The sequence below is a fragment of the Acinonyx jubatus genome, chromosome E2 (genome assembly GCF_027475565.1).
Source record: "Acinonyx jubatus isolate Ajub_Pintada_27869175 chromosome E2, VMU_Ajub_asm_v1.0, whole genome shotgun sequence".
In the NCBI taxonomy this organism is placed as follows: domain Eukaryota; kingdom Metazoa; phylum Chordata; class Mammalia; order Carnivora; family Felidae; genus Acinonyx; species Acinonyx jubatus.
Window position 1 is genome coordinate 51764885 of NC_069396.1, and position 12040 is coordinate 51776924.

The 12040-nt window shown below is 56.8% G+C and overlaps 1 protein-coding gene across 5 annotated transcripts in view; it reads right to left on the reverse strand.

Moving 5' to 3' along the window:
* The window catches only part of LIG1 (DNA ligase 1), a 37800-nt gene that overhangs the window by 4170 nt on the left and 21590 nt on the right, over positions 1 to 12040 (reverse strand). For all 5 annotated transcript variants that reach the window (XM_027037945.2, XM_053210784.1, XM_027037946.2 and 2 more), the window contains exons 18-25: positions 9368 to 9463; positions 6981 to 7091; positions 6353 to 6424; positions 3839 to 3983; positions 3633 to 3715; positions 2290 to 2442; positions 1098 to 1151; positions 109 to 252 (exon numbers count right to left, since the gene is read on the reverse strand). In XM_027037945.2, coding sequence (XP_026893746.2) covers positions 109 to 252; positions 1098 to 1151; positions 2290 to 2442; positions 3633 to 3715; positions 3839 to 3983; positions 6353 to 6424; positions 6981 to 7091; positions 9368 to 9463 — 858 coding nt within the window. The remainder of the gene's footprint in view (positions 1 to 108; positions 253 to 1097; positions 1152 to 2289; positions 2443 to 3632; positions 3716 to 3838; positions 3984 to 6352; positions 6425 to 6980; positions 7092 to 9367; positions 9464 to 12040) is intronic.

Here is a 12040-nt window from a genome sequence, read left to right on the forward strand (position 1 = left end):
TGGCTATTATCAGCCTGGAAGCACAGGTGTGGGCTCCATGATCCCCTGCCCATCCCCATTCTGGAAGGTTGACCCCCAGGTCCCTCCCGCTGCACCGCAGCGACTCACCAGGCCCCGGGCAGCGGGGTAGATGGGGGACAAGGACAGATCGGCGCATTTCACCTCCCACACGGCGCTGGGGTCCAGCCAGTGATCGGGGGCCACGGCGCCATCGGCCCGGACGTAGGAGCGTGGGGTGGGCAGCACCAGGGCCTGTGGGGAACAGCAGCGGATGGGAAGAAGAGAGGGTCTTGGATCTCAAAGTCAAGGCAAGGAAATGGGCAAAAGGGATAGACAGAGACACAGACAAGCCTTAACGTAAAAGCCTGGGTGGGGACAGGGGGGAAAAGGTGAAGGGAAGAAATGAAGGACAGAGGCCCTGGGACCTGGGTTAAGACATTAAAGACAGGGGTGCCTGGGGGGCTCAGTCGGTTAAGCATCCGACTTTGGCTCAGGTCATGATCTCACGGCTCATGAGTTCGAGCCCCATATCAGGCTCTGTGCTGACAGCTCAGAGCCTGGAGCCTGCTTCGGATTCTGTGTCTCCCTCTCTCTCGGCCCCTCCCCTGCTCATGCTCTGTCTCTGTCTCTCTCAAAAATAAATAAACATTAAAAAAAAATTTTTTTTTAAAAAGACATTAAAGATAAAAGGCGCAAAGACAGGGACAGAGACCCAGAGAGAGAGAGAAGCAAGAATGTCACAGAGGCAGAGACACCAGCACACCAGAAAGGGAGTCTACCCCAAGATGCCTGTGACCATGACAACAAACAGTCCCAATCACATTACCAGGGGCTTACCCAGCCCCGCGGGGATCCGCTCAGGGCCAACTCGGGCACCCCTGCGGTAGCGCCTGCCCCGCGGCTCATCCCCCATCAGCGGGGGCGGGAGTGGGGAAGGTGGTGGAGACCCCATGACCCATCCCGTCGGCCGGCCGAGCTGGGACTCGAACCTGGACACGAGGGGCTCCCAAGCCAGCTCCACCGCCCGCTGCCCCCCTCCCAGCACCCCGCCCCCACCCAGAGGGTGCAGGGAGAAGAGACGAGGCCGCGCTGCCCACCTGGAGGCTCTGGAAATGGTCCTCTAGCTCCTCATCACTGAAGCCAGTTCCAAGCTGTGGGGAGGACGGCGGAGGTGAGAGGCGAGCTCGCAGGGCAGGCGGCCGGGCACTGCCCCCTGCTCCTGCCCCTGAGACCCGGCGACCTGAGCCTAGCGGAGGCCCCGCCCTCCCCCGGCCTAGCCGGCACCCACGAAACCCGCAGAGGAAGCTGCAGGGGGGGGCCGGGTGCAGACCCCGGAGCGGGGACGCCCTCTCTCTGCTCTGTTCCTTCTGCCCACCTGCTGCTCTTCGCCTTGTGGAGAAACCCTTGCTCCTTCCACCTGGCCTCCCGGGCCCTGGGGCCGCTCCCCCGGGGCTCCCCTCCCGGCCCCACCGGCCCCACAACCTCTGTCTCAGTCGCTCAGAAAGAAATGTTAAAGAAATAATAAAAAAGCAAAAAAAAAAAAAAAAAAAAAAAAAACAAACCTCATATACAGAGATTACAACTTTGAAAAAGTGGAAATAAGACGTTCCCTCAAATATTAGTAATTGTTACCTCGAGGCACTGGAATTATGGGTAAGTCTATTCTGTTTCTGTGGCAAAAGCCTCACATTTGTTGAGTCAACGACATGTGTGGCTTTAAACAAAAACAGAAGCCACTGCATTTTCTAACCTCCCTTGTGGATGGCGTTGGGAGCAAAATTCTGACCAATGCTACTTAAACAGAAGTTGCTTGCTGGCTGAGGCTGACACAGGTGGAACATCCCTTTGCTCAGGGGCCTTTCCCCTTCCTGCTGCTTGGAGCATGGCCGTGATGGCTGGAGCTCCTGCAGCCGCATTAGGAAGGTGAGATTGGAAGCACACGACAAAGCCACTGTGCGGGGCGAGAGAAGCTGGGTCCCCCAATGATCTCGGAGAGCTGCCTGCCCCCCCTCTAGATTTCTCATTCTGTGGGAGAAAAACAAATCTCTCTGAAGCCATCACTATCTGTAGCTGAGCTCAGATATAGCTCATTCCTAACCTGGTGTAGCTTCCTTACATCTTTCTACGCTAGTGTATTTTTCTACACAAGGCAAGAGTTCCTTGTGGGATCAGAAACAGCAAATAAAAACTAGGAAAAAAAATAACGCTTCACAGGGAGGCCACGAGAGCCTCTTGGTTCAGGCCCCCACCACGTTGAGTCGAATCGACTTCCCTCCAGCCTCCCGGCACCTTGCATATGGCCTGGAGCTCCTCGCTCTCCTCGTCGTAGGCCGCCAGCAGGAAACCCCCGTAGCGGCCGGCCCGCTTCCCACGGCCCAGGTAGGCGCCGATCACCACGAGGTCCAGGGTGTCGCCCACGCCATCGAGGTAGTCCTTCTTCAGCTGGGGAGGGAAGGGAGGAGGTGAGAGGGCGCGAGGCACGGACCTCGCTGCCAGAGGCTCCTGGGTGGGTGGGAGGGGGGAGTCTCAGGAGGAGTCCCGGGAGAAGACCACGGATGGCCACCAGGCCGGGGCTGGACACAGGCCGAGCTTCTGGACTCCCCGAGTGAATGGGAAAGAGGTGACCAAGCTAGGAAGGGCTAGCAGAACCGAGGACAGGTCAGAGACCTCGGGGGTCCCTGTGGGTCCCCCCTTTCCGTTGGGATGAGGCGCATTCCGCTCTTTCACACGGAGAACATTTGCCATTTGTTCCAGGAACATCAACTCAGTGCCAGGCAGGGGCTCAGCCTTGGGCATGCGGCAGCAACAGTAAACGTTCCTTCCCTCCCAGTCTGGGACGGGGCGGGGCAGAGGGACCACGGGCCTCTAACAAACCCACGGGGCGATCCAGCCGGCCGCCCTCCAGCTGGCCTCCCGCCCCTCTCCAGGAAAGCCTCCTGCCCGCAGGCTCCCATTCTGCCCAGCACCCCCACCCCCGCCCCGTGCCATCCGCCATTCACGGCCAGCCAGATGTCCTGTGCAAAATGACAACCAGATCATGGGGCTTCCTGCCTAAAACCACCACCGGCTTCTCAAAACCCTTAGCGGAAAACCCAGTGTATTTTACAGCGACTCCCAACCTGCTGTGTGATCGGGGGCCTGCTCTCCACCTCGACCTCACCTCACACCTTGATCGCCGTGCTCCCTGCATGGACCGAGCTTGTTCCTACCTCAGGGCCTGTGCACTGGCTGCCCCCGCCCTTCTGCCCCGCCCACCCTGCTCTGTTCCCAGATCTCCATGTGGCTGACCCTTTCCTGTCGTCCATGTCTCCACACAAGCGTCACCTCGGGAGAGGCCTTTCCCAATCACCCAGAGCACGGCCAGATCCTCGCTGGCCCCAGCTCAACTTGCTCTCTTCACAGTGTTCACTGCCCCCAACGTCGGCTCATGTATGTCCTGGCTGACTCCCTTCCCATTGGCCCCACTCGCTCAGCCCACAAACTTCATCCAGCTTCCACGGCGCTCAGGCTCGCGGCGCTGGGAGGCAGCGGGGACCGAGGAAAGGCGCCCGCGCTCTAACAGGGTGCGGTGTGAATCGGAAACCTGGAAGGCAAGATTTCCAGGCCTGGGAAGGGCAGCTGGGGCGGCTCACCTTGAGCCAGTTGTGTGATCTCTTGGCGATCTCGTAGGTGGCGTCGACGTCCAGGGTCTTTACCATCAGCCCCTCGCAGGAGTCTGAAGGAGACAGGGAAGCATGGCCTTCGTGAAGCCCCGGGCTCAGGACGGCCAGCTGGCTTCCACCAGGGCAATCGCCCGGGGTGGGGCGGACACACGGCGGCCGGCCCCAGGCCCCCTCACCTTTCACGGACTGCTCCAAGAACTCAGCGATCTGGTCTGTGTCCTTGGTGTCCAGAGAGGTGGCGAAGACGAACTCGCCCTCCGTCTGCACGAAGTTCTCCCGGAGCAGCTGTCGGCGCCGGGAAAGGGGCTCGCGTACCAGGGACTGAGGGGGCAGGAAGGGAGAGGAAGGGGCGTCACCGTGGGAGTAGAGAGAGGATAAATCTGACTGGGGGGAGACGGGAAGGCTGTGTCACACAAGCCACCACGCAGGCTACGACGATCGCCCTGAGAGGGAGGAGCCACACCGGCCCAAGGACGCGAACCAATTTCAAGTAGAGTCAGGAACACCGAGGGGGCTGGAGGCCGTTAGTCCTGTGCCCTCAGGTGCGTAAGGCGGGGCCCTGGCCCTGCTGGAGCCAGAACAGACTCTTGTCATTGTGACTACCATTCGTTTTGTTGTTTTTTTTTAATGTTTATTTACTTGAGAGAGAGAGAGAGAGAGCAGGGGAAGGACTGAGAGAGACCATCCCAAGCAGGCTCTGCACAGTCAGCACAGAGCCTGATGCAGGGCTGGATCTCGTGAACCGTGAGATCACGACCTGAACTGAAACCAAGAGTCAGACGCTTAACCCACTGAGCCACCCAGGCGCCCCCAAACGCTATCTTTCACATGCACCGTAAAAGTGGGTGGTTCAGGCACCGGCCGGCGTTCGGCATCAGGACCTCGCCCGGCTTCCTCCGTTGAGGCAAAGGGCGAACTGGCCTCCAGGGGAAGGAACTCTGCAGACCGACAAGACACTAACAAGAAGCCGCCAGACCGGTAAGTCACAGAAAGGCTGAAAAGATGCTCCGGTTCGTGAGTCGAGTGCAAGCGGTCGCCTTTCGGCTGCCAGATCGCCAAAGGCTAATTGCCTATAGGATGATGGTGGTGATGGCGACGCATTTCATTGAATAAACACCGGTACGCGTCAGCCACCACGCCTGGGTCCCACGGCTCCCTCTGTCCCGAAGCAGGCGGGGCAAGGAGCTACTGTGAGCTCTTTATCGTGGATGAGGAAGCTGAGACTCAGAGAGGTTGAATCACTTGTCTGCGGCCCCACAGCCAGGGAGGGAGAGCTGGGCTGCGGGTGACAGCAGGTGGCCCGGCTCCAGATTCTTAACCCGTGCCCTGGAGCAGTGGTGCTCAAACGTCCCGGTCTCAGGATCCCCTCATGCTTTTTTTTTTAATATCTTATTTTTAAGCACTCTCTACGCTGGGTGTGGGGCTTGAACCTACAACCCCAGAATCAAGAGTCGCCAGCTCTCCTGACTGGGCCAGCCGGGTGCCCCACCGACCTCACACCCTTGGAGTTTACTGAGGACTCACTCCAGAGAGCTTTTGTGTCCAAAAAAGGGTTACTCTCCCTGATATTTACCACAGAAGTGATACAATATCAGCTACTATGGCCCATGTTAACGCAGTTGCCGTATTAAAAGTGAGAAACCTTAACATTTATTAATTCACTTCTGGGGCACCTGGGTGGCTCAGTCGGTTAAGCGTCCAACTTCAGCTCAGATCGCGATCTCGCCATTCTGGAGTTCAAGCCCTGCGTCGGGCTCTGCGCTCAGAGCCTGAGGCCTGTTTCAGATTCTGTGTCTCCCTCCCGCTCTCGCTCTGTCTCTCTCAAAAAAATATAACTCCAGGGCGCCTGTGTGGTTTACTCAGTTAAGTGTCCGACTCTTGATTTCAGTTCAGGTCACAACCTGTTTGTGAGTTCGAGCCCCCGCGTCGGGCTCTGTGCCGACAGCTCAGAGCCTGGAGTCTGGTTCGGATTCTGTGTCTCCCTCTCTCTCTCCCCCTCCCCCCGCTCCCACTCTGTCTCTCTCTCTCAAAAAAAAGTTAAAAAAAAAGTAAAAAAGTTAAAAAAAAAAAAAAAAAACCCCAATATGTTAACCCAACCACATGCTTTTATGAAATGTGCCTATATTAGAAAAAAACGAATGAGAAGAGGGGCATTACTTTCCATGTTTGCAAATTCTTTAAAGTCGGGCTTTTTTTTTTTATGTTTGTTTATTTTTGAGACAGAGAGAGACAGAGCATGAACGGGGGAGGGTCAGAGAGAGAGGGAGACACAGAATCCGAAGCAGGCCCCAGGCCCCGAGCAGTCAGCACAGAGCCTGACGCGGGGCTTGAACTCACGGACCGTGAGATCATTAAAGTCGGGCCTTTGACGGAGCCGGACTCCCGTGTGTTCACCTGCTGTGTACAAGGAGGGCACGTGGCCAGAGACGGCTGTGACGTGTCGCTCTGGCCGCAGGGCAGGAAGAGGATCTGCCTCCCCCAGCTGTGGAGCCGGGAAGGCAGGCAGGGTCTCACGCTTCCCCAGAGAGGACCTCGGAGACCCTCAGGGGTGCTCGGACCACACCCTGAGAGCCGTGACCTGCGTGTGGCCTCCCAGCTCGGTGACATGGAGGTCAGGAGGGAAATTCAGACCGCCGGCTCCCGAGCTCCCACGCCGCCCGTCACCCCCCAGGCATGCAGCCGGAACTCACCTCTCCATTGAGGTAGATGAGGTCGAAGGCATATAGACAAACCTGGACCTGGATGTCTGCTGCGTCCACCTCCTGGGTTGGGGCGGGATGGAGAGCAAGGGCGGAGGGGGGCCGGTGAGACGGGGCCTGGTTGGTTTGCCTCCCGTCATGCCCGAGGCCGACACCTGTCACTGTCTCCCCTTCTCTCCAGCCAACGGGCCACACCCCCCCTGAGGGTGACCATACTGCTGGCCCCAGGCTCTGCAGCGTGATGGCTCTCAGCTCACCCCAACAGCCTCATTCCCCTCTGCCAGGTATCTGCCCTCCCAGCCTCCCCTGCAGCTGATGGTGGTGACAGGACACAATTCTGGCCAATGAGAGGAAAGAAGTTTGCTGGGGTACAGGTGGTGGGCGGGCTCCTGGAACAGATCTTCCAGAATGAGACAGAGACATAGGAAAGGGGCTCTTCCTCCTTCGTACTTCAGCATGCTGGGATGAGAACGCAATGGCTGGAGCTGGGGCAGCCACCCGGCCAAAGGCCGCAAGAACCGCATCACGACTGACACTCCGTCCTCCTGGGGACGGGGCGGGGCTGGGAGGAAGAGAAAGCGGGGGACCACGGCAGGCAGCTCAGGGCGACCGGGGCTACCTTGCGTTTGCGGGTGGTGAGCACTTGGAACGGCTGGATCTGCTTCTTTTCCCGGTCCCAAGCCACGGCTTCCGTGTCCAGGATGAAGGATGTGACTGATGGCAGTTTAATCTGAAAGGTGGAGGGGGAGACCCCGGGCTGCTGAGAGGTACGGGGCGAGGCCAAAAGGCAGACGCAGGGACACAAATGGCCTTTCCCTGTTTTAGCTCCCAAGATGCGCCGACACACTGATGCCAACTCACGGACACGCGTACGAGCACAGACCCTCTCTTCTCGAAGAAGGAAAAAGCGAACTTTTCTAAGACTTCCTACTTGGTGCCATAAGCTGGGAACGCAGCGGCCCTCGTCAGGTCCCCGCGAACCTGTCCATTTCCCTTCCGAAATCTCTAAGCCGCCCATGGGCCACCCCCTCACTGAGCCCAGTCCGGCCTAGGCCACATCATCCTACCGGTCTCCTTGCTCCCGCACGGCCCCGCGCCTAACCCACCGTCCTCATGGCACTCGGTGGACTGTTAGCAGATGCCAAAACAGATCGCAGTGTATCCCTGCTAAAAACCACAGCTGTCCCCGTCAGTCCCCGGACCCCCCCTCACCTCACCCGGCCCCCCTCAGGCCCTGCAACCCAGCACACTAGCTTCTCTGTTTTGTGGATGGGCTATGTTCCCTTAACCACCAGGCCTTTGCACATGCCGATCACCGTAGCATGCTTGTCCCTGTCCTTCACCTCCACTGGGAGGACTTCTTTTCTCTCAGAGGAACGCTCCCGTACCACTCCAGGTGGCCCCATTCATCCTGCAGCCTGGGGCCCTGTGCGCGGTGGTGGCCTGCCTCACTGACACCAGGCCTAGGTCAAGTCTGACTCTTACAGAGGCTCCCAGAATGGCGGTCCTTTCCTTCAGAGCCCAGGTCTCCACACAGAACTACGGGGCCAAGAGCAGGACGCTCTGATAAGATCTGCCTGCCCCGTGAGGCCTAAGCTCGGTGGAAGAAGAGACTTAATGGGCCCGTCCACGCTACTAGGCCCCCAGCTGCCAGCACAGGGCTCAGGACAGAGCAGACGCCTGGTAAACCCTGGCTGAGGGAACAGGGAAAGGAGCCCCGAACTGTAGGGGCTCCATCCAAACACTCCCAGGAAGCTCCAATATAGACAACACCACCTGTGCCGACAAAAAGGCGCATCGGTGGCTGTTGCTTCTGGGAGACGGGTGGGGGCGCGGCTTGGCACGGGACACAGGGAAGCGATACGGAGCGATGCTTACATGGAAAGGTTTTTTTATGTTCACGTGGGTGTGTATAACCTTATCCGAACTCACCAAGCCAGATACGCTAAGATCGGAACCTTTCGTAGGAACTATGTCTAGTTGGGGCGCCTGGGTGGCTCAGTCGGTTGAGCGTCCGACTTCAGCCAGGTCACGATCTCACGGTCCGTGAGTTCGAGCCCCGCGTCGGGCTCTGGGCTGACGGCTCAGAGCCCGGAGCCTGTTTCCGATTCTGTGTCTCCCTCTCTCTCTGCCCCTCCCCCGTTCATGCTCTGTCTCTGTCTCATAAATAAATAAATGTTAAAAGAAAAAAAAAAAAAGAAAAAAAAGAAAAGAAAAGAAACTACATCTAGTAAAACGGGTTAGAAAATCCAGGGCTTGGCAGCTAACAAGGGCTCCGCCCGTGCCTGTGAATCTGTTAGGTCAGTCCTCGCTGCTCTGGCAAAGTGCCAACGTCCTGATTAACTAGGGGCAGGCAGGAAGGGCTGTTTGACCAAGGGCTCCCAAAGCAGGCCCAAGAAGCCCCGGAAGCAGAGAAGCCCTTGCTCCGGGGCCCTCAAGGCCCAGCCATATTCTGACGGCGGGGCTGATGTGCGGGCCGGCTCCCTCTGCCCTCGTCCCGGCCACCTCTCCCTGTCAGAGTGAGATTCCGGTTTTCCCGGCCTCTGTTGCGCCACGGGGCCCCGTGCGGGACAGCAACCCCAAGCCAGAGTCTGCCGGGGGTGGTGGGACGTATCCCGAAAGCGTGAACTTTCCTCTGGAGACGGGAACAGTGGGAAGCCAGAACCCCCTGCCCGTCTTTCTGTCTGGAAGCATGGCAGGTATCTAGGGGTGGTCAGGGCACGAGTGTTGGGGTGAAGAGCCAACCAGCGAAGGACAGCAGAGGACAGAGACAGAAATGAGCCGGATTCTGGAGGGCTTTGGTGCACAGCTGAGCCTGGGTAGGGCCGCCCACCCCGATCTCCCCGAGAAAAGAAAAAAATCACACCTGCTTAAGCCTCTGGGAGTCAGGCGTTCCGTCATTTGCAGCCAAACACACCCCCATCTCCTCGTAATAAACCCCCACTGCTCCCCTGCCCCCCGTAACTGCAGCCCCTGCCAGAGGGGAAGCAGGTGGCAGATGCCCACCTTGGGGATGCGGCTGATGATGTCCGGGTACTTTCTGGTATTGTCTTCCTGATTCCTGCTGAAGATCTTTACCTCCCCGCCTTCCAGGACATGGATCTGTGGCAGCAGGGGACGGGAGAGGGAATCAGAGCCCGGCCCCTCCCCGCCTCCCCGCGGCCCCTCTTTTCTCTTCTGACCCCACCTTCACCGGCAGAAGGTTCCAGAAGCTCTGGAGGAGGAACTGGTACAGAGACCGGAGTAAATCATCTCCTCCATCCAAACAGCAACTCCCACCCGTTTGTGGAAGCCCCCCGCCCCGTGCCCCCTGGACCCCGCCATCACCTTCTTCATCCTCCCTATCCAACCCCCACCCAGATGCCGAAGTGTCTTGCTATGTCTAAGAGGATTTGCCTGGTCTCAAGCCGTAAACATCATTCTGATTTTATGGTTAATTCATTTTAAAACAGCCTGGTCACGGTCCATATGTGCCGCCTTAAACGTACGTGATCTCGACAGCTGCGTGGGCGTGGGCTGTAACGTACAGGACTTAAAAATACGCACGTATCTTAAAAATCACGGTCACTACCGTAAAATCCTTTGGTCTCTTGTTTTTTCTCAGCAGCCTACAGTAAAACCTTGGATTGCGAGTAACTTGTTCTGCCAATGTTCTGCAAGACGAGCAAACACTTCTCGTCAGTTTTAACTTGGTACAACGAGTGATGTTTGCAGCACGAGCACTCCGTGACGCCGAACGTCCCATGAGCACAACTGAGCCAATGGTTCTTCTTTGTCTCTCTCCCTTTCTCTGTGGGATTGTGATCGTCTCCCATGCTCGGGTGCTTGGTCTCAAGCCATGGTGTTCGGCAGAAATCAGTGGTTTTTCAGAATATTGGAAGGTGCCCACAGCTGGCATTGGTGTATTTTTTGTCATTTCGAAGCACCTATGGACAGTCCTTTGCTTTTCCGTACAAGGGTAAGCTTAGAGGGGTGCCTCGGTGGCTCAGTCGGTGAAGCATCTGACTTTGGCTCAGGTCAGGATCTCACAGATCGTGAGTTTAAGCCCCGAGTCGGGTTCTGTGCTGACGGCTCAGAGCCTGGAGCCTGCTTCTGATGCTGTGTCTCCCTCTCTCTCTCTCTCTCTCTCTGCCCCCTTCCCCACTCATGCTCTCTCTCTCCTTCAAAAAGAAACATTAAAACAAAACAAAAGAATAAGCTTAGGAATGCTTTGCTTCGTTCTAGGTTGGGCTGCCTGCGAATATAGACCCTTTCCTCTGCTGCCTTATTGTCAGTTACGTGAAATACAATATACGACCAGAGTTTATCACTACTGTACCGTAGTGAAGAACCTCCGTGCGGGCGTATACGACGGCCCCCACGCAGAAAAAGGCTGAAAAGAAAGGCAGGAAGAAGGACGTGATTACGCTGGAAGTTAAGAAGGAAATCATGGCGAAGTACGAACGAGGCAGGCGAGTGACCGAAATTCCAAGATTTCATAAGAAGTCTACATCTCGTCTCCAGAGGAGGAGGAGAAAAGGGTGGAGGAATCCTTCACTTCAGATGAGATCCATGGAGCCCATAGACAGCAGTGATTAGTGACAGTGAAAGTGACAGTGATAGTGAAAGGCGTCCTACACAAGAACCTTCCCCTCTCTCGTCTCCCTCACACCAGCCACAGAGGTTTTCAAAGGTAAGTGCAGGTTAATTTGTTTTTCTTTATATTCTGTATTTTCCTTGCTATTTTGCGTTACATTGCAGTATCGTAATCATTTTTTTATTTATTTTTGAAGGAGAGAGAGACAGAGCATGAGCAGGGGAGGGGCAGAGAGAGAGGGAGACACAGAATCTGAAGCAGGCTCCAGGCTCCGAGCTGTCAGCACAGAGCCCAGAGCGGGGCTCAAACCTACAAACCGTGAGATCATGACCTGAGCCAAAGTCGGACGCTCAACCGACAGAGCCACCCAGGTGCCCCCGTAATCATTTTTTTTTCTTTTTTTTTTTTAATTTTTTTTTTCAACGTTTATTTATTTTTGGGACAGAGAGAGACAGAGCATGAACGGGGAAGGGGCAGAGAGAGAGGGAGACACAGAATCGGAACCAGGTTCCAGGCTCTGAGCCATCAGCCCAGAGCCTGACGCGGGGCTCGAACTCACGGACCGTGAGATCGTGACCTGGCTGAAGTCGGACGCTTAACCGACTGCGCCACCCAGGCGCCCCCGTAATCATTTTTTATATGAATGTTTTTGGGTCACGGAACAAATCACCTGAGTTTCCATTATTTCTTATGGGGAAATTCGCTTTGATATACAAGCGACTAGGCCTACAAGCAAGTTTCCGGAACGAATTATGCTCGAAAACCGAGGTTTTACTGTATTTTGAAGATCGATGATGCTGACTCTCCAAGTTCACTGCTTGTTAAGCACCACACGGTGTCAGCCCGACACCTGGTCATCCATCCAGGCGACAAACGCTGGCTGGCCCCAGCTGGCCCCGCCAGGACAGAAGAGACCCAAGAAGCGACCTTACAGACCCAACCAAGGGCCCACGGGAGTGCCTGGCGCTGGGTCACACGACACATGCTTATATCACCGCACGGAAGGCTGTATAGACGCCTCCCGTGATGGCTGTTACACTGACCCCCCCCCCGCCAGCCGGGCGCATGCAAAGCCGGCATTTCTCGAACGCCCACTGCAGGGG